Raw genomic sequence first — 21,765 nt, forward strand, 5'->3', positions numbered from 1 at the left:
TTTCCCTGAAGGGAAATGTGATGATAGTAATATAATAATGCTATAACGGTTATGTTATACAGTATAGTAAATTAAAAACTAAAGGAAGAAATAAATACAAACCTAAAGAGTTTTCATATTCTTTTTGAATGGCATCAAGCAGCGGTTGGTAGTTTCTGAACTCCTCAATGAAACGACCGAAGGCATTGCGATAGACCTGTATGCAAAGAAAAACTTAATGAAGATGGTACAACAAATGTACCGTGTGTGTGTGTGTGTGTGTGTGTGTGTGTGTGTGTGTGTGTGTGTGTGTGTGTGTGTGTGTGTGTGTGTGTGTGTGTGTGTGTGTGTGTGTGTGTGTGTGTGTGTGTGTGTGTCCGTTACTGTCCGTGTGAAATAAAATATAAAAAAATCGATAGCATATCCTATAAGGAGTGATGGAGCAAACAGACCTGGAGTTTTCTCTCCTGAGAGTCCGGGTCCTCTGGGTTGACGGCGTGCAGCTCTCTCTTCACAAACTCCTCCAGCTGTTTCAGAAGCCTGGGCTTCCTCCCAGGCCCTGCGTACAGGTGATAACCTCCTTTATCCAACAGCTGACAAGGAAAGTATGAATTAAACAATGGAGAACGACGAATTTCCACAAAGAATATAATAAAATGCGATGTATGTGGCGGGGGCCTCCCCTGCCTTTCTCGGTGCAGCTGAATTAACAACTGTGCTTTCTTCAGAAATCGGTATGTCTGTGGAGGTCGGTATGTCCAAAATACTTAAAGTGGAAAGAAGAGGGATATTAGTTACTTATTGCACAACAGACAGCTAGTACTATGCGAGTGGTGTGTGTCTTAGGGCCAGGCTAACTAACGCAACGGGCTAATAACAGGCAGGCAGCTATCACTGCCAGTGTGTCAACTCTCTGTCACTTGCCTGGCCTTCTCCGAAGAAACCTGCGGAATCCTTTTAACTTCATGATGCTCCATCGCGGAGCTTCCTCAACTCTTCTGTGTTTGTTGTTTATTGTATCAATGTGTTAGGATTGGCAGGTAGGCCTATAATAAACTTAGTTTTTAGTGCGATTGGCCGGTGTATTTGGTTTCCATAGGAACCAGAAAGGGCGCACTGTATGTGTCTTAATGTAGCCTGTTACGATGATACTATATGGGCTGGACTGGAGGCTAAACGCACGTAAACTGCGTTTATTCACCACCTACATTTCTGAAATAACGTTTGCGCACCTCTAAAAAGAGTTGACCCCAATTTAAAATGTGTTATTGTCATTGTAATTATTGAGTTATGGTTTTACTAGCGCAAGCAGTAGTATATTCAAAATTGCGCTGTGTTGTCGGTGTTTACGGTATCTGTGACCAATCACATCGTCTCTTGCGAAAAGACTATGCCCTCCTCCATAGCATTGTGAACACCAGAAACAGATTTAACTATTCTAATAGCCTACCGAACTGCGTGAAACAAGTTAAAATGGGTGTGTTTTACCTTCTTGCAAACTGGGCCTGTTATGCGATTTTCTATATTTTCCTTCTGATTTTATTCGCGTTCCTTGTTTATTGTTTGTATATTAAACACATTCACATGAAATATGATCATATCCCTGGCCCACCAAGAGACAGGTAAGAACTCTCTAAATGCTTTCTCGCTTAGTCGTTTGAAAAGCATAAGATTGACTAATTACTTTGATCATTGCAGCTTTTTATTGGGGCATTCACGCACAGTGTTAGAGGAAACACGAAGTGATAGAAATCTCCACGACAAATTCCTTCAGTGGTAAGTAGGTTTCTGTTAGAAAGGTTGATAGTGCAGGCAGTGGGCTCAAATAAATATGGTAAAAAAAAAAAATACGGCTTCCACTCATAAACATGTCTTAAGATGTCTATTTATTCTTTCACAGGGCTGAAATGTATGGACCAGTTGTTAGGATTAATACTCTTCACGTCGTTGTTATACTTGTGACCTGTCCAGAGGCTACTAAGGTACAATATGAAGTTATCCCAGTGCATGACAAGCCCAGCAGTTGAACAAGAAGGAATTGCTCAATAATGAGGGCAAAGGTCAAAATATTTGGACTTCATTATTTAATAATTGTATTTCCTGGTGATTTCAGGAGATCTTGATGTCCCCCAAGTACCTAAAAGCTAAACTTGTATTCAAACAACTCCATGGACTTTTTGGAACGAGGTAATCTCATAAATCTCAATAAATCTCAATCTCATAAAAATATGTCATTAATATAAACACCAATGTATGCTGTGATGGAATGTAATTATAATTACCTCTCAATATCAAATTTGTTTAGATGAAATCTTGAACATAAAATCTTGACAATTATAATTTAGTGTAGGTGTATATAAGATTGCATCATTGAGTAAGTGTAAGTAGAGAGTAAGTGAGTGAATTATAACCGCAAGCGCAAGTGCTTAGAACCAGAACTGAGTGTAAATTAACAGTAGCCTACAAATCTGAATAACAGATACATTTGGGCAAACAGCAAAAGGCTTAACGGTAAACAAGGTTGTCTCTTGCACAAGGCTCTCCCACTCACTACAATCAGGTCGGAGAGGAACGTTGCCAGAATTCTCAAGAGGTTTAATGGGCGCCAAGGGAGACAAAGTCCCTGCCAGAGATATGACTACTAAACCAATTCAAGACCAAGCAATTTGGGCCAATACAGTTCTGTAATCTAAGTCTAAAAGTACTAAGTACAAGTACTAAAATTGAGTTTATTTTTGTCCATGCTTATTCATGTTATCATGTTATAAATGAGAATGTAATGTAGGAGAAAGTATTGGTTCATTGCATCCATTTTTTATATTCAACCAATTGGTGTAATTTCAAATTCTCCAAATCCTATGCACTATTCACTCTTTCTACAACGTAGGTTTCTGGGAAATGGCTTGGTTACAGCTACCAACCATGAGCAGTGGCATAAACAACGACGGATTATGGACCCTGCCTTCAGCAGTCTGTAAGTTGACACCAGTGAAATTTGTGAGCAAGCAAGATGACCTTTGCCATTTCAAAATGTATTCAAATATTTGAAAAATCGTATTTCAAACGGGGACATTTCCAGGCCCCCATACATTGCTTTCTGTGCCATATTTTGCAGGTACCTCAGGGGCCTGATGGGGCCCTTCAACGAGAGGGCAGAAAACCTCATGGATGAACTCACAAAGTTAGCAGATAGCAAAAAAGAAGCAAAGATGCTCCAGTTGGTCAACCGTGTGACCTTAGATGTCATCACCAAGGTACTCCATCCAAATGTCTTTCCTCAATGTCATAGTCAGTGAATGAACGTAAATGAAGAGTTTACAGGATACTTTATTGTCCTTGTTTCCTGCCATGTTCAACTGCTCATAAATCCCATTCTAAGAAAATAGTTTTCCTTCAAAATACTTGAAAATATCTAAACGTTTAATTTATGATTTATTACTAATATTCAGGTGGCCTTTGGAATAGATTTGGACCTCCACAAAAACAATGACTCGCCTTTCCCTAGAGCCATTGAGACGTGTCTGAAAGGCATGGTTCCTTACGTCCGAGACATGCTTTTTCAGGTGCATGCCATCTTTTTCAATTATGACATTGATATGCATGTTTGTTCTTTTATTTATCTTTTATTGCTTTTATGAGCAACAGTGAATTTAAATACCATGTTATTAAGAAGAGGTAAGGTGTGACAGCTGCAGCCACTGGGAATCCAACCCAACAACTTTTTGATGGAAGTTTAACTTGCTTATGATTGAACATTTAACTCTTTCAGCTATACCCAAAGAACCAACCATTCATCAAGGAGGTGAGGGAGGCGTGCCAGCTTTTGCGGACCACAGGAGAAGCCTGGATCTCCAAACGGAAAACCGCCATCCAAAATGGCGAAGATGTACCCAAAGACATCCTCACTCAGATCATCAAATCAGCTGGAAACGGTTAGGCTCCAAATACTATGATAAAATGCAGTTCATAAACAACAATGCCTTGAAATTAATTGGTTGCCAGGGAGGCAACCAATTAAGAGAGACAAAAAAAGGAAATCAATGCAGGTTGGTGGTACTGTACTGTAATTGGTCAGCCTGGTGGTAAGCATCTTAGGTCCGTACATGGTGACATGAATGAGTGAGTACAGAATAAATCCCAACCCAATTTACTGTAGATTCAGAATATAAATACATATTTTTGATGGGTTTTATTTATGGAACAACTTAATATTGTATTGATGATTTGCACAGATTTAGGTGACCTTTAGTCAGTCTTTCCAACTGCCTTTCAAAGTGAAACACATGAAGGGTAAGTCCTTGAAGGTACCGTTTGATGGATCATTTGATGGATTGAAGAATAAATACTTTTCTTTATTGCAGAAGAGGAAATGAGTAAAGAAGATGAGGATGTTATGTTGGACAACTTTGTGACGTTCTTCATCGCGGGTAAGTGTCAATATAAACGTGACTTTATACCTTTATACGTTTCGTAGACATAATTATAGACTGCTGTATGAAACATCTCGATAAGGAATCATTTACCCATTATCAGTGAAGATATTATTGCTGATCAGCATTAATTATATTGAGACATGACCTCTTTCAGGACAGGAAACTACAGCCAATCAGCTTGCATTCTGCATCATGGAACTAGGAAGAAACCCTGATGTCATGGAAAAGTAAGAGGCAACACGAGAAGCAATGAGAAGCAAACTTGAATTTGTTAATGTGGAGATTGACGGGGGACATTCCTGTAACCTGTTATGTTCACCAGAGTGCAGAAAGAGGTGGATGCTGTTCTTGGAATGAAGCAGGAGATTAGCTATGATGATTTGGGAGAGCTGACCTACCTGTCACAGGTACATCCTTTATAAGTATCAAGATGAAGGGCCAAACATCTATAAATGTCTATTTATTTATGTCTACATTGCTAGGAGTATGACAGTGTATATAGGCTAATAGCTTTATATTTTGTGCATTGTTTTGTCGTTTTTTTTGCATTTTTGTATCTCTTTCATTCTTATAAACTTAACTGTCCTGTACTTCAACTGTACTTTTCACAGGGACACGCTTATTTCCCGTCTGGGATTAAAGAGTCATTCTACCTTATCTTATATTCTTCCGACAGGTGCTGAAGGAGACCCTGAGGTTGTATCCCACCGCTCCGGGAACTTCTCGTGATTTGCTAGAGGACATGACCATCAGTGGTGTTCATGTACCTGCAGGAGTTGTGGGCATGGTCAGTTGCTACAGTTTCTCTAGCAATCTAGTCAAATACGTCTTCTTGAAACTTAACAAGCTTCATAGAAAGGTAAATATTATTCACGTGATAAATGGTGACAGTAATATTATTTGAAGTGTATTGTGTATTTTACAGTTTGACTCTTATGTCTCTGGGAGGATGGATAAATTCTTCAAGGACCCACTGAGATTTGATCCTGACCGGTTTCATCCAGACGCTCCCAAGTAAGCGGTCTACATTAAAAGGAGCATAGTGGATATTTAATATTAAAAGCCTGGGAACAAGACGAATGTAAGCGCTCGTGTTCACGTTCACTATTATGCATATTTTTTCCAAAATAAGGTCTCATGGGGACAGCGGAAGGGTCGTGACTTAGGCTTTCTATTAGAGCACCGTTGAGGATTTTTCATAAACAACCATGCTGGCTGCCGCTGAAGTCTCACACTATTGGTTGCTCTGATTGGTTGTAGGTCTAGCGATTTCCCTCCAGAAGCACTTTGGTCTGTGCCTGTTGATAACGGCCCTTGGAAATCGAAAATGTACTGAGAAGTTCAAGACTAACACATTTGAGAATTGGTCTGGCGATGTCATGTTCTTGTCATTGTTTTAGCATAGGTTCATCTTTCAATGTGAACTGCTGACTTTCCACATTCATTTCAGTTGGCAGTGTTTAAGTAGGAAAGAGAGTGTTGTGTATTCACGGCAGCCATCTTCCTGTAGGCCTTACTACTGTTATTACCCCTTCGCTCTCGGACCACGCTCCTGTCTGGGACAGAAGTTTGCACAGGTGGGTGACACAGGTAGACACACCAAACACACTAACGATAAGAATCCAGAAACACAAACTGAGCAAGTGTATGATGTGATTCCAGATGGAGGCTAAGGTGGTGATGGCCAAGCTGCTTCAGAGGTTTGAGTTCAGCCCGGAACCAGGACAGTCCTTTGACATCCTGGACACCGGAACCCTGAGGCCCAAAAGTGGAGTCGTTTGCAACATTGCACACAGGAATCCCAATATGTGAAACTTTATTTTGCAATGAACAATTCTGCAGATGACCTTCCTCTCTTATGGCAGGTAGATAGCGGAGTGGGAGTAGGGTGAGAGACTCCCAGCAAAAAATATTGTGGGTTTGATTCCTAACGACCTACCTGTTGCATCCTTGAGAAAGATACCTTAATCAAAAAGCGAGGGTGAATCGATTGGCAACATCCTGCAAATAAATTATGTTACTATTAATTATGCATATAGAGTATAAACATTTACTTCAGAAATATAGGGGTCATTATCGGTGAAATCCATGATCTCATGATAAGACCAAAATAAGACATTTAATTTCGCTACAGATTTTCTGCCAGTACGGAGCACAGACCCTAATAGCCATACATATGGTCTACTACTGACACAACATGACCAGCAGATGGCGATGTGAGAATACTATGTAACCACCAAACCTGCGGAATGATGCTCCATCAAGGATCTTCCTCAACTCTCCTGTGTTCGTTGTTAATTGTATTGGCAGGTAGGCCTATATCAACTTCGTTTTAGTCACGTTTAAGTGCGTTTGGCCGGTGTCTTACAGCATTGTCTTGCTTGCCAGCTCTATCTGTCAGGGTTGACTGATAGAGCTGGCGATTTCTAAAACGTCCAAAACTTTAAAATGGAGTGATGATAGGCCTACATGACAAGATACGGTGTAGGCTACTGAAGATGCAGTTTGTAATTCCAGATCATACACTACTGGTTGTAAGTACATTCTAGTAATAAATAAACAAATATTAGGTTGTTTTTTTAATGGTATGTCGTGGCAAGTCTTAGCCTACCTTGATTACAGAATCCATTGTTTACCCACCTCGTTATTTACCACTACACCATATACAATATTATACTATATCGTATAATGCAATATCATATAATATAAAACACAATATGATGTTATATTATTTCCAAACCTCATAATTAGGCCTACGTTATTAGCATTTTCAGAAATATATCACACACAGCAGAAGATTGGAATAAAAGAAGAAAAAGTGTAAACGCAAGCACGTTACAAATGAATAGGCCAGAAAAACAGGCCTTATTCTGCTTTAGTTACGGTCTGTTGATGCTGGGAACGCGGTCATTGAGTGCTCTCGTAGATGCCACGTGCCATGTGTACAAATATCTCATACGTTTTAATAAGTTTTGTGTGGTAAATATCTCATAGGCCTACGTTTTAACAAGTTTTGTATGCGTTAGACGTGTTTACGTGGTAGCAATAACTGTAGCCTATATGTATAGCCTATATCAATAAACTATAACTATAAACTAACTATAAAAACTGAAAAAAGTCACAAATAGTTTTGCCTACAATTAAAGTGAGGTTTACTTTGTCCACTGGTAAATATGTAGGCCAACGGATGCCGAAGTGCGTATGAGGAAAAGACTGGACCCTCCTCCATAACATTGTCAACGGCATAAATAGATTGAACTCTTCTAATAGCCAACCAAACTGCATGAAACAAGTAAAATGGGTTTGTTTTACCTTCTGGCAAACTGGGCCTATTATGCGATTTTCTTTATTGTCCTTCTCATTGCATTCGCATTCCTTGTTTATTGTTTGTATATTAAACACATTCACATGAAATATGATCATATCCCTGGCCCACCAAGAGACAGGTAAGGACTCTCTAATTGCTTTCTCACTTAAGGCTGCCCCACACTACACGATTTTTTTATCTTATGCGATTTTTGAGTCGGAGTACACCACACACTTAACGAGAATCGCAGCCGATTTTTGCTCTCCGATCCGACATAAGATTAGAACACAAGACGGAACACCCCACACTACAGGATAATCTTATCCGATTCTCGGCCGTGTAGGCTACGTCATCCAGCACGAGACAAGAGATCGAGAGACAAGAGATGGTAGATCTAGAGCAGCGGTTCCCAAACTTTTTTTCCTGCGCACCCCCTTTACGTCCCAACCGGGTTGGCGCACCCCCGATCCCCACTTCAAAAAGAAGGAAAAAAAACGCAACAAAGCTTTGTTTTATCGCCATATAAAGACTCATGTTTAATCATGCGCAAATAACCAGAACACGCATGACAATAACAACATCAACAAATATACAACAAATAGGACAGCCAAGGGACACGACTGACGTTGTGTGCAAGATCTGCTCATGTGTGATACGCGCAATAGACGGGCAGACGACCGATCTACATGACCACTTTATGCGCCTCGCAGAAGTTAATAGAAATGATGATAAACAAAATATCACAGAGCATAGAGCAGGATTGTGAACGTTTACAATGTATCATGTCAATTTACAATCTGCAAAATGTGTCTGTGTTAGGATATTGATGCTGCGCGCCTCCTATTTGCAACGGAATTTGTTTAGGATATAAAAACATTTAATTTAACACACACGCACTAAAACAGATATTTTCGTTTTTAAATAAATATTTGGAAACGAAAATTTAAAAGTGAGAATTGAATGCGCTTTGGCATGATGGAGCACCTTCGGGTCAGCGTGTGTGTGTGTGTTTTGCGTGTGTGTTTGTGTGTGCGTGCGTCGCTATTATGTTGACTACACACTCAACATGCCGAAAATATCTAACATGTTGGATAACCCCGATTTTGAGATCGGGAGGTCTTAAGTTTATGAGATTCTATCTTAGAACACTACGGCAGACAGGATAATCTTGGCCGATTTTCGTCCCGATTCGGCTGCCATGGGAACGCCACCCCGATTCTCGTAAGGGGCAAATCGGCCCCGATATCGGGACATTTATCTTGTAGTGTGGGGTCAGCTTTAGTCGACTCTTTGGTAAGCAAGACTGACCAATTACTTTGATCATTACAGCTTTTTATTTGGGCATTCACAAACAATGATTGGAGAAAACCAGAGTGAAAGAAATCTCCACGACAAATTTCTACAGTGGTAAGTAGGTTTTGGTTAGAACTGTTGATAGTGCAGTCTCAACTATTACTATAAGTACGGTAGAAAAGCAAGTACATAAACATGTCTTAGGATGTCTATTTATTCTTTCACAGGGCTGAAATATATGGGCCAGTTGTTAGGATCAATTCTTTTCATGTCGTTGTTATACTTTTGACCTGCCCAGAGGCTACTAAGGTAAATTATGAAGTTATCCCTGTGCATCACAAGCCCAGCAGTTGAACAAGAAGGAATTGCTCAATTAAGAGTGCAAACTGCAAAGCTCAAAATATTTGCACTTCATTATTTAATTTAATTCATTAATTATTTAATTGTATCTTCTGGTGATTGCAGGATATCTTGATGTCCCCCAAGTACCCAAAAGATAGACTTGTGTACAAACGACTCTTTGGACTTTTTGGAACAAGGTAATCTCATGCTTTGATTTGATTTAAACATGCCATTAATATAATCACCAATGTAATGCAATCAAAGTCTCTCAATATTAATATTTGTTTAGATGGACTCTTGAAAATGTTGACAATTATAAATGAGTGCAGGTGTTTATAAGATTGAAATGTCAATCAGTAGGTAAGTTTGTGAGTAAATTATAACAGCAAGTGCTTAGAACCAGAACTGAGTATAAATTAGCCTTCTAATCTGAATAACAGATACATTTGGGCAAACAGCAAAGGGCTTAACAGTAAACAAGGCTGTCTCTTGCACAAGGCACTCCCACTCAGTCCAATCAGGTCGGAGAGGAATGTTGCCAGAATTTTGAAGAGGTTTAATGGGCACCAAGGGAGACAAAGTATGCCAGAGATATAACTCCTAAACCAATATAACTCCTAAACCAAAACTTAGCCATTTTGGCCGACACAGTTCTGTAATCTATTCCTAAATATATCCTGGTTGACTGTCTCAAAGGTATAGCAATTAAGTCTTAAAGTATTGAAACAGTTAATTTTTGTCCATGCTTATTTTCATCATGTATGAATGTAAATGTAATGTGAGAGAAATGTATTGGTTAATTTCATCCATTCTTTATATTCAACCAATTGGTGTAATTTCAAATTCTAGAAATCCTACGCACTATTCACTCTGCCTACAACATAGGTTGCTGGGAAATGGCTTGATTACAGCTACCGACCATGAGCAGTGGCATAAACAACGACGGATTATGGACCCCGCCTTCAGCAGTCTGTAAGTTGACACCAGTCGAAGCTGACCAGTGTTTTGAAAGGAATAACAGGGACATTTGTGGTTTTGCGGTCCATATATCAACAGTATATCTGATTTATTCTGAAATGAACAAAAGGAACAAATTTATATCACATTTATTTCAAAACCCAACCCAATGGTTGTATTTTAAGCAAAAAAAAAAAGCAGGCTTATCGAATAGGGATTCCTTTTATATTGTAATGCTAGCCTATTGTTTATGAATGGTCATGCCTGCTTATGGTATAAAGGCAATATACTTTATACCACCGTTAAGACTTTAGACCCCTGTATAAAGGTTGCGTCACAGCTATATAGACACAAGACTAATTATCAATGGTCTAATAATTTATATTTATGAATATACATCTATATTGCATCTATAAATCGAATTAAAAAAAAATCCTATTTTAAACAGGGACATTTCCAGGGACAGGCCCACATCCATTGCTTTCTTAGTTGACACCAAGACTTCTCTTATAAATTTTTGCAGGTATCTCAGGGGCTTGATGGGGACCTTCAACGAGAGGGCAGAATACCTCATGGATGAACTCACAAAGTTAGCAGATAGAAAAAAAGAAGCAAAGATGCTCCAGTTGGTCAGCCGTGTGACCTTAGATGTGATCACCAAGGTAGGCTACTCCATCCAAATGTCTTTCCTCTGTCATAGTTAGTGAATTAACGTAAATGAAGAGTTTACAGGTTTCCCTCAAATCTTTAGAATATCTAAACGTTCTACTGATGTTTTATTACTAATATTCAGGTGGCCTTTGGAATGGATTTGGACCTCGTAAAAAATAATGACTCACCTTTCCCTAGAGCCATTGAGATGTGTCTGAAAGGCATGGTCCCTTACAGCCGAGACATGTTTTTTCAGGTACATACTATCTTTTTCAGGTATGGCATAAATATGCATATTTGTTCACACTGGATACTACGTATTATTATTCATTAGACACTTATATTAGAAGTAAGGAGTGAGGTATCCTGCACAAGTTGTCCTTCAGGTTAGCTGCAGACATTGGGAATCTAACCCAGAAACCTTTTGATGAAAGTTGAACACCCCAGCTCTCTATACACTACTACCCTTGCTTTTATGTTTGAACATGTAACTATTCCAGCTAAGACCAAAGAACCGACCATTCATCAAGGAGGTGAGGGAGGCGTGCCAGCTTCTGCGGACCACAGGAAAAGCCTGGATCTCCAAACGGAGAACTGCCGTCCAAAACGGCGAAAATGTACCCAAAGACATCCTCACTCAGATTATTAAATCAGCTGGACAAGGTTGGGTTCCAAATACTATGATAAAATGCTGTTCATAAATTGCAATGCCTTGAAATTAATTGGTTGCCAGATAAAAATAGACAAATGGAAGTCAATGCAGGAGGAGTACTGTCCTGTGATTGGTCAGCCCAGTGGTTAGCATCCTAGGTCCCTACATGGTGACATTAATGAGTACAGAATGAATCCCATCCCAATTAACTGTAGATTCAGAAAATAAATACATATTTTTTAAGGTTGTTTTTATTTATAGAACAACTTCATATTGAATGATGCTTCCATCATCATTCAAACGTCTTCAACGTTTTTAGGCCAAGGACCCCATAGCTGATAGAATGACTGAGCTGGGACCCCCCACTACATATATTGTATAAAACGGTGTTAAATATTAAACTCCAAGTGACGCTGTATCTTTGATGGGTTCATAGACTCATTTGATAGCACTGCAGAGCAGATAACGCACATTGGCAATTCAGCATCCTGAGTCTCCTGAAAGTGAAATTTTAGATTATTTTCTGAATATTTTCGTTTGCGTTTGCAATTAAAAGTAGCTGCTGTTGGACCCTGTTGAGCCGTTGTAGCATTGCGAGTGCTAGGTGCAACCTCATCTTCCACACTTTCGCTGTTTTTTTCTGAGGTGGAGGGTTTGTTTGAGTCCCTTGCTTTAAAAGTAACAAAACGATCCACTGTGGCTCACAAAATACCTAACTCACAATTATTTTGATTAGAGGTCCTGACTCAATCGCTGCTATGAAGGTGTCAGATACTGATCTTACCGCAATGATTCATGGGTAGCCTTTCATCAATGTTGCATAAATGTAATATGTTAGTTACTGAAAATACACATTAACATGAATAATAACATGAATACACATTAGCATAACTGTTATTGAGTGCATATTTGAAAAAGTATATGTTGGATTCATGTTAATGTGTATTTAAAAATATATATATATATCAGAATAATTTTGCGACCCCACTGCAGTACCTCTGCAACCCCACTTGAAGACCCCTGCTTTACACAGATGTAGATGAGTTGTTCCAACTACCTTTCAATGTGAAACACATAAAGGCTAAGTCCTTGAAAGTACCGTTGGATGTATCATTTAATATATGGATTGAAGAATAAACACTTTTTTTATGGCAGAAGAGGAAATTACCAAAGAAGATGAGGATGTTATGTTGGACAACTTTGTGACCTTCTTCATCGCAGGTAAGTCTCGATATAAACATGGCTTTATAACTGTATACGTTGTGTAGACATAATTATAGACTGTTGCTTCATGAAACATCTTGATAATGAATAATTTATCCATATGCTTGGTGATCCGCTTCTCCTTATTTAAAGCATTAATTGTATTGAAACATCACCGCTTTCAGGACAGGAAACTACAGCCAATCTTCTTGCATTCTGCATCATGGAACTAGCAAGAAACGCTGACATCATTCAAAAGTAAGAAGCAACATGAGAAGCAATGAGCAATGAAAGAAACTAGCAAACTTGAATTCTTTAATGTGGAGATTGACGGGGGACATTCCTGTAACCTGTTATGTTCACCAGAGTGCAGAAAGAGGTGGATGCTGTTCTTGGAATGAAGCAGGAGATTAGCTATGATGATTTGGGAGAGCTGACCTACCTGTCGCAGGTACATCCTTTATAAGGATCAACATTTTTTTAAGTTTATTTCTTTACATCTGCATTGCTAAGAGTATGACAGTGTATGTAGCTTTATATTTCATGCATTTTTTTTAGGTTTTTGTAGGTTTTTTTGTAGGTTTTTTTTGCATTCGTATCTCAGTCGTATCTCTTTCATTCTTATAACTGTCCTGTACTTTTCACAGGGACACGCTTATTTCCTGTCTGGGATTAAAGAGTCATTCTACCTTATCTTATATTCTTCTGACAGGTGCTGAAGGAGACCCTGAGAATGTATTCCACCGCTCCGGGAACTTCTCGTGAGTTGCCAGAGGACATGACCATCAGTGGTGTTCATGTACCTGCAGGAGTTGTGATCATGGTCAGTTGCTAGTTTCTCTAGAAATCTAGTCAAATACGTGTTGTTGAAACTTAATGACCTTCATAGAAAGATAAATATTATTCACGTGATAAATTGTGACAGTAATATTATTTTTTTTGTGTATTTTTGTGTATTGTTGTGTATTTTACAGTTTGACTCTCATGTCTGTGGGATTATGGATAAATTCTTCAAGGACCCACTGACGTTTGATCCTGACCGCTTTCATCCAGACGCTCCCAAGTAAGCGGTTCCCAAGTTGAAGGTCTTATCAATTTCCGTGCAGAAGCACTTTGGTCTTTACCCGTTGATAACGGCCCTTAGAAATCTAAAATGTACTGGGAGGTTCCAGACTAAAACGTATTTGAGAATTGGTCTGGCGATGTCAGGCAAATAGTTTATATATATATATATAGTTTAATTCACAAATTTTTTTTTGTCTCAAATTACCAACAATATTTTATGATTAGCTCCCTAAATTAAACTACTTTTATAGAGTAGCGGTGTCTTCTTATTGTTTTTAGCATAGGGTCAATCTTTCAATGTGAACTGCTGATTTCCACATTAATTTCAGTTGACAGTGTTTAAGTAGGAAAGAGAGTGTTGTGTATTCACTGCAGCCATCTTCCTGTAGGCCTTCCTACTGTTACTACCCCTTCTCTCTCGGACCACGCTCCTGTCTGGGACAGAAGTTTGCACAGGTGGGTGACAGACACACCACACATGCTAACTAAAAATAATCCAGAAACACAAACTGAGCAAGTGTATGATGTGACTCCAGATGGAGGCTAAGGTGGTGATGGCCAAGCTGCTTCAGAGGTTTGAGTTCAGCCTGGTACCAGGACAGTCCTTTGACATCCTGGACACTGGAACCCTGAGGCCTAAGAGCGCGGTTGTTTGCAACATTGCACACAGGAATTCCAACATGTGAAACTTTATTTTGCAATGAACAATTCTTCAGATGACTTCTCTCTCTTCTGGCAGATATATAGCAGAGTTGAGAGTGACAGACTCCCAGCTAAAAATATACAGGGTTTTATTCCTAACAACTGAAACCTACCTACCTACCTACCAACCTTGCATCCTTGAGAAAGATACCTCAATCAAATGCATCATTGTTCAATCAGAAATTGAGGGTGAATCTATTTGCAGGCAGACATAGTAAAATTAAAGGTAATATCCTGCAAATAAATTATGTTACTATTAATTATGCATGTAGAGTATCAACAATTACTAAATATAGAGGTCATTATGGGTGAACTCCATGAACATATCTCTCTCATATAATAAGGCCCAATTAAGCCATTTAATTTCGCTACAGATTTTCCGCCAGTACGGAGCATAGACCCATAGCCATAAATATGGTCTACTGACACAACATGACCAGCAGATGGCAATGATGGACTACTCGTGATGAGTAGGCTAACCGTCACCAAACCTGCGGAATCCTTGTAACTTCATGATGCTCCATCACGGATCTTCCTCAAATTGTGTTTGTTGTTTATTGTATTTATATGTTAGGACTGGCAGGTAGGCCTATACTCAACTACTTTGTTGTTGAGTTTTAGTGCGATTGGTCGGTTTCTTGCAGCATTATCTTGCTTGCCAGCTCTATCTGTAAACGGTTGACTGATAAGTGCTGGCGATTTCTGAAACGTCATAAAAGCAAGTCTCCCCCAGCCGATGCCAGCGAATACCTCGACCAAAGTGAGCGCAAAAAAACAACGAAACAAGTTAAGTTTCTACTTGTCCACTGGTAAATATTAATCAACGGTAGCCTACCGAAGTGCGCTTGCGCTTGAGGAAAAGACAGACCCTCCGCCTATCACTCCGGAAACAGACTCCACTCTTATCACCTCCAAGTTAAAATGGGTTTGTTTTACCTCCTGGCAAACTGGGCCTGTCATGCGATGTTCTATATTTTCCTTCTGATTGCGGTTGCGTTCCTTGTTTATTGTTTGTATATCAAACACATTCACATGAAATATGATCATATCCCTGGCCCACCAAGAGACGGGTAAGAACTCTCCAATTGCTTTATCGCTTATAGTCGTTTGAAAAGCATACGATTGACTAACTGCTTTGATCATTGCAGCTTTTTATTTGGGCATTCATGGACAATTATGGAAACACAGAGTGATACTATTCTCCACGACAAATTCCAAAAGTGGTAAGTAGGTTTCGGTTAGAACTGTTGATTGTGCAGGCTGTGGGCAAGCTCAACTATTACTAAATACGGTAAAATGCAAACACGGTTTCTTCTCATAAACATGTCTTAGGATGTCTATTTATTCTTTCACAGGGCTGAAATGTATGGACCAGTTGTTCGGATTAATTCCCTTCACATAATTTTTTTATTGGTGACCTGTCCAGAGGCTACGAAGGTAAAATATGAAGTTATGTCAGTGCCTCAACAAGCCCATCAGTTGAAGCAGAAGGAATAGCATCCAGCTGCAGCGCCGGAGCCGTACATCGTGATCGGTGTGGCAGTGGCACTGGCAACGCACTGTGGTGTGGCAAGTCGGATTCCTTCGGCTTCTTTTGTCGTTTTGCGTCACAGTCGCCCCCTACCTGTCCCAGTCGAGTTTTCAACGTAAAATTTTCTTGTTAAATTTCAATAAAATAATAATTAATAATAATTAATCTAATTTAAAAAATACATATCTGTTTTTCAACATAAATTTGTCTTGTTAAATTTCACTAAAATAATTAATAATAATTAATCTCTTAATTATTATTAATTATTTTAGTGAAATTTAACAAGACAAATAAATATATATATATATATATCCTATATAGGGTTAGGGTTAGGCTTACCCTTACTCAAAACATATACTAATTAGATAGACGATGGATATAAACGTGGAAACTCAAATACTATATAAAGACGCTAAATACTTGCAGGTTCATGTCTTCTCTTCCTTCCATACCACAGTGTCCGGCTTCAGGGCTGCAGCTGGATGCTACTCAGGAATTGCTCAATAAAGAGTGCAGAGGTCAAAATATTAGCAGTTCATTATTTAATAATTGTATCTTCTGGTGATTGCAGGAGATCTTGATGTCCCCCAAGTGCCTAAAACCTAAACCCATATACAAGCTATTCTTTGGACTTTTTGGATCGAGGTAATCTCATGGTTTGATTATTTAAACATTAATATAAACACCAATGTAATGCAATTATAGTTATCTCTCAATATCACATTTGTTGAGATGGAATCTTGAACATAAAATATTGATAATATTGATTGATGCTTCATAATTATAATTCAGTGTAGGTGTATATAAGATTTCAACATCAATCAGTAAGTAAGTGTGAGTACATTATAACAGCAAGTGCTTAGAACAAGAACTGAGTGTAAAATAACAGTAGCCTACAAATCAGAATAAAAGAGATATTTGGGAAAAACGCAGAAGGCTTAAAAGTAAACAAGGTTGTCTCTTGCACAAGGCACTCCCACTCGCTCCAATCAGGTCGGAGAGGAATGTTGCCAGAATTTAAAGAGGTTTAATGGGTGCCAAGGGAGACATAGTCCCTGCCAGAGATATAACTAAACCAATTCAAGACTAATCCATTTGGGCCAACACAGTTCTGTAATCTTCTGTAAATATATCCTAGGTTTGTCTAGGTATAGCAATTAAATCTAAAAGTACTAAAACACAGTTTATTTGTTTGCATGCTTATTATCATCATGTTATGAATGAGAATGTAATGTGAGAGAAAGTATTGGGTCATTAGATTTCTTTTTTAATATTCAACCAATTGGTGTCATTTAATATTTTCAAAATCCGACGCAATAATATCTCTGCCTCCAACCTAGGTTTATGGGAAATGGCTTGCTTACATCTACCGACCATGAGCAGTGGCATAAACAACGACGAATTATGGACCCTGCCTTCAGCAGTCTGTAAGTCAGTCTAAGGTGACCAGAGTTTTGAAAGGAAAAACTGGGACATTTGTAGTTTGGTGGTCCATGTAGCAACCATATATCTGTTTTTAGTTTCTGGTCAAAAGCAGGCTAATTCAATAGGGATTCCTTTTATATTGTAATGTTAGCCTATTGTTTAGACTAAATACCATCTGTCCAGAAATGTGTATCCATTTCAAAATCTATTCAAATATTTTAAACTGTGACATTTCCAGGGACAGGCCCACATCCATTGCATTCTGCGCTAACACCAAGACTTATCAAATCATTTTTTCCAGGTACCTCAGGGGCCTGATGGGGACCTTCAACGAGAGGGCAGAATACCTCATGGATGAACTCACAAAGTTAGCAGATAGCAAAAAAGAAGCAAAGATGCTTTACTTGTTCAACCGTGTGACCTTAGATATCATCACCAAGGTACTCCATCCAAACGTCTCTCCTCCTTGTCATGTGAGACATGTTTCACTGCCTGGTCGCCCATGTTCAACTGCTCACAGATCACATTCTCAGAAAATAGTTTTCCTTCAAAGGACTTTAAAATATCTAAACATTCTACTGATGTTTTATTACTAATATCCAGGTGGCCTTTGGAATGGATTTAGACCTCCATAAAAGCAATGACTCGCCTTTCCCTAGAGCCATTGAGATGTGTCTGAAAGCCATGGTTCATTCCACCCGAGACATGTTTTTTCAGGTACATACTAACTTTTTCAGGTATGGCGTCAATGTGCAAATTTGTTCACACTGGATACTACGTATTACTATTTATTAGACACTTGTATTGCTCTTATAAGCAACAGTGAATTTAAATAGTATGTTATTAAGGAGCAGTAAGGAGTAAGGTATCCTGCACAAGGGATTCTTCAGGTTAGCTGCAGACATTCAGAATCTAACCCAGAAACTTTTTGATGGAAGTTTGAACTTGCTTATGTGATTGAGCATTTAACTCTTCTAGTTAATGCCAAAAAACCGACCGTTCATCAAGGAGGTGAGGGAGGCGTGCCAGCTTCTGCGGACCACAGGAGAGGCCTGGATCTCCAAACGGAGAACCGCCATCCAAAATGGCGAAGATGTACCCAAAGACATCCTCACTCAGATCATCAAATCAGCTGGACACGGTTGGGTTCTAAATACCATGATAAATGCTGTTCATAAACACCAATGCCTTGAAATTAATTGGTTGCAAGATAATAGGAGACAAAGGGAAGTCAATGCAGGAGGAGTACTGTCCTGTGATTGGTCAGCCTGGTGGTGACATCCTGGTGGTGACATCCTTAGCATCCTAGGTCCCTTAAATGTTGACATCAATGACTACAGAATGTACCCAATCAATTGCATTTTGTTTTATTAATGGAATGACTTAAAGGAGAATTCCGGTATTTTGCACTTTGAGCCCCCTTTCTGGGTTGTCTAGGATGAAATAGAGTGGTTGACACCGACCGATCAGACGATTTTGACGATTAGTCCTGTCTTTTCATTCGGTTCTCCATCTCAACAGTAGGGCTAGAACTGAGCGAAAAGACTACAACCAAACGTAAACAGCCCCCCTTTCCGTTTCCGGCCAATGAGCAATGAGTCTTCCAACAGAAATCAATGGTATTTACAAAATGCCAAATAAAACACGACATAAACTGTATTTCCCTACGATTCCCTACGACATTTCTGAAACCAACTACCTTTCAAAGTGAAACACCTAAAGTCTAAGTCCTTGAAAGTACAGTTTGATGGATATTTTGATAGATGGATAGAAGAATAAATACTTTCTTTATTACAGAAGAGGAAATTACTAAAGAAGATGAGGATCTTATGTTGGACAACTTTGTGACCTTCTTCGTCGCGGGTAAGTCTCGATATAAACGCGACTTTATACCTTTATACGTTGTGTAGACATAATTATAGACATCATCTTGATAATGATTGAAAGTCATATTTACCCATTATCAGTCAACATATTCTTTCTGATTAGCATTAATTGTATTGAAACATCACCGCTTTCAGGACAGGAAACTACAGCCAATCAGCTTGCATTCTGCATCATGGAACTAGGAAGAAACCCTGACGTCATGGAAAAGTAAGAGGCAACATGAGAAGCAATGAGCAACTTTAATTCTTTAATGTGGAGATTGACGGGGGACATTCCTGTAACCTGTTATGTTCACCAGAGTGCAGAAAGAGGTGGATGCTGTTCTTGGAATGAAGCTGGAGATTAGCAACGATGATTTGGGAGAGCTGACCTACCTGTCACAGGTACATCCTTTATAAGGATCAAGATGAAGGGCCAAACATTTATTTAAGTGTATTTCTTTACATCTGCATTGCTAAGAGTATTACAGTGTATATATATTCGGCGTATTGTTTTGTAGTTGATATCTTTGTAGTTGTTTTGTAGTTGACACCTCCAAGCCCCAACACCTTTTTCTTGACTTGTTTAAGGACTAAACCCCAAACCTCAGGACTGATTATTGTTTAAACCTTGTTATTTATTTCATTTTTCATTACCTCAGGAACCCTGCACATTGGCACATTTATACTTATAGTCATATTTATTTTTTGATGCACAAGTCACCTACAAACGGACAGTTACCTGTATATAGTATGTTTATCTTATTCTAATAGTTTTTTATTATATTTTATTTCAAATTGGTAAATTTATTTGTATATATACTCTTGTTTCGCACTCTCTTTTCCCACTGTACTGCTGGTCACATGTGAATTTCTCCTAAGGGGGATTAATAACTCTATCTATCTCTATCTCTGTAATTCTTATAACTGTCCTGTACTTCAACGGGGACACACTTATTTCCCATCTTGGATTAAAGAAGCACAAGTCATTCTACCTTATCTTATATATAGGTGCTGAAGGAGACCCTTAGGATGTATGCCACCGCTCCGGGAACCAATCGTGTGTTGCCAGAGGACATGAACATCAGTGGTGTTCACGTACCTGCAGGAATTATATGCTCGGTCAGTTGCTACAGTTTCTCTAGCAATCTAGTCAAATAAGTCTTCTTGAGACTTAACAAGCTTCATAGAAAAATGGTGACAGTACTGTTATTTGAAGTGTATTGTTGTGTATTTTATAGTTTAGCGCTCATGTCTGTGGAAGGATGGAGAAATTCTTCAAGGACCCACTGACGTTTGATCCTGACCGGTTTCATCCAGACGCTCCCAAGTAAGCGGTCTACATTAAAAATAGCATACATTCGTGGATATTTAATGCTTATAGCCTGGGAACAAGAACAATCTACGCACTCATGTTCACGTTCAATACCATACATATTCTTTCTGAAATAAGGTCCCATGGGGGATAGCGGAATGGTTGTGACTTAGGCTCTCTATGGGAGCACCATTGAGGCTTTTTCATAAACAACCATGCTGCCTGCCCTTGAAGTCTCACATGATTGGTTGAAGGTCCATAGCACATTGGTCCGTGCCCGTTGATAACGGCCCTTGGAAATCAAAAATGTAAAAGGTACACAGACTAAAAAACATTTGATTGATCTGGTAAAGTCATGTTCTTGTCATGTTCATGTTCTTTAAGAAGGAAAGAGTGTGTTGCGTATTCACTGCAACCATCTTCCTGTAGGCCTTACTACTGTTACTACCCCTTCGCTCTCGGACCACGCTCCTGTCTGGGACAGAAGTTTGCACAGGTGGGTGACACAGGTAGACACACCAAACACACTAACGATAAGAATCCAGAAACACAAACTGAGCATGTGTATGATATGATTCCAGATGGAGGCTAAGGTGGTGATGGCTAAGCTGCTTCAGAGGTTTGAGTTCAGCCTGGTACCAGGACAGTCCTTTGACATCTTGGACACCCTAACCCTGAGGCCCAAGAGCGGAGTTGTTTGCAACATTAAACACAGGAATCCCAACATGTGAAACTTTTTTTTGCAATGAGCCGGCCTAAGAAGCCGTGGTCTACTAGTGACACAACATGACCAGCAGATGGCGATGATGGACTACTTATGAGTAACCGCACCAGTAAGAATTCATCATGAAGAGGACGTTTCTTTGTCAATGTTCGTTGACGGTGTAGAGGTAAAGGCCTTGCTGCTTAAGGCAACGTGACATTTTCATGTAACATAAAGGTGAGTTTCTCCAAGTTAAACATGTATTTTAGATAAATCTTATTTCATTATTTCTGGATTTGTGTCAAATGCTTATTTCAACAGTTTACATACTTTCTTACAATC

At 39.1% G+C, this 21,765-nt stretch overlaps 3 protein-coding genes across 3 annotated transcripts; all 3 read left to right on the forward strand.

Moving 5' to 3' along the window:
• The first annotated feature begins 1,408 nt into the window (after positions 1–1,408).
• LOC311364004 (cholesterol 24-hydroxylase-like) lies at positions 1,409–6,656 on the forward strand. The gene is made up of 15 exons (XM_084484001.1): positions 1,409–1,601; positions 1,678–1,755; positions 1,880–1,961; positions 2,093–2,166; positions 2,867–2,953; positions 3,095–3,233; positions 3,429–3,542; positions 3,749–3,911; positions 4,341–4,406; positions 4,567–4,639; positions 4,735–4,819; positions 5,089–5,199; positions 5,338–5,426; positions 5,923–5,989; positions 6,075–6,656. The coding sequence occupies exons 1-15, from the start codon at positions 1,453–1,455 to the stop codon at positions 6,222–6,224; spliced, it is 1,527 nt and encodes a 508-aa protein (XP_084340127.1). The 5' UTR covers positions 1,409–1,452; the 3' UTR covers positions 6,225–6,656.
• Positions 6,657–7,709: 1,053 nt separating this feature from the next.
• Positions 7,710–14,694, forward strand: LOC311364010 (cholesterol 24-hydroxylase-like; the record flags this gene model as incomplete). Its single annotated transcript, XM_084484008.1, has 15 exons — positions 7,710–7,858; positions 9,049–9,126; positions 9,240–9,321; positions 9,478–9,551; positions 10,240–10,326; positions 10,835–10,973; positions 11,105–11,218; positions 11,463–11,625; positions 12,770–12,835; positions 13,003–13,075; positions 13,184–13,268; positions 13,530–13,640; positions 13,792–13,880; positions 14,272–14,338; positions 14,419–14,694. 15 exons carry the CDS (start codon positions 7,710–7,712, stop codon positions 14,566–14,568), a joined length of 1,527 nt encoding a protein of 508 aa, XP_084340134.1. The 3' UTR covers positions 14,569–14,694.
• Positions 14,695–15,446: 752 nt separating this feature from the next.
• Positions 15,447–21,710, forward strand: LOC311364019 (cholesterol 24-hydroxylase-like). The gene is made up of 15 exons (XM_084484021.1): positions 15,447–15,654; positions 15,733–15,807; positions 15,940–16,021; positions 16,687–16,760; positions 17,456–17,542; positions 17,842–17,980; positions 18,144–18,257; positions 18,519–18,681; positions 19,338–19,403; positions 19,562–19,634; positions 19,726–19,810; positions 20,417–20,527; positions 20,647–20,735; positions 21,150–21,216; positions 21,302–21,710. Exons 1-15 carry the CDS (start codon positions 15,506–15,508, stop codon positions 21,449–21,451), a joined length of 1,524 nt encoding a protein of 507 aa, XP_084340147.1. The 5' UTR covers positions 15,447–15,505; the 3' UTR covers positions 21,452–21,710.
• The last annotated feature ends 55 nt before the right edge of the window (positions 21,711–21,765 follow it).

Source organism: Micromesistius poutassou (genome assembly GCF_964030765.1).
Source record: "Micromesistius poutassou genome assembly, chromosome: 19".
Taxonomy (NCBI): Eukaryota; Metazoa; Chordata; class Actinopteri; order Gadiformes; family Gadidae; genus Micromesistius; species Micromesistius poutassou.

Bases quoted from the DNA above. Each gene is read 5' to 3' on its own strand.
- LOC311364004 (XM_084484001.1), top strand. From the start codon at position 1,453: ATGGGTGTGTTTTACCTTCTTGCAAACTGGGCCTGTTATGCGATTTTC. The intron at 3,543-3,748 runs GTGCATGCCATC...TAACTCTTTCAG, and splicing joins TCCGAGACATGCTTTTTCAG to CTATACCCAAAGAACCAACC. The intron at 4,640-4,734 runs GTAAGAGGCAAC...TATGTTCACCAG, and splicing joins AACCCTGATGTCATGGAAAA to AGTGCAGAAAGAGGTGGATG.
- LOC311364019 (XM_084484021.1), top strand. From the start codon at position 15,506: ATGGGTTTGTTTTACCTCCTGGCAAACTGGGCCTGTCATGCGATGTTC. The intron at 17,543-17,841 runs GTAAGTCAGTCT...CATTTTTTCCAG, and splicing joins GACCCTGCCTTCAGCAGTCT to GTACCTCAGGGGCCTGATGG. The intron at 19,811-20,416 runs GTACATCCTTTA...TCTTATATATAG, and splicing joins AGCTGACCTACCTGTCACAG to GTGCTGAAGGAGACCCTTAG.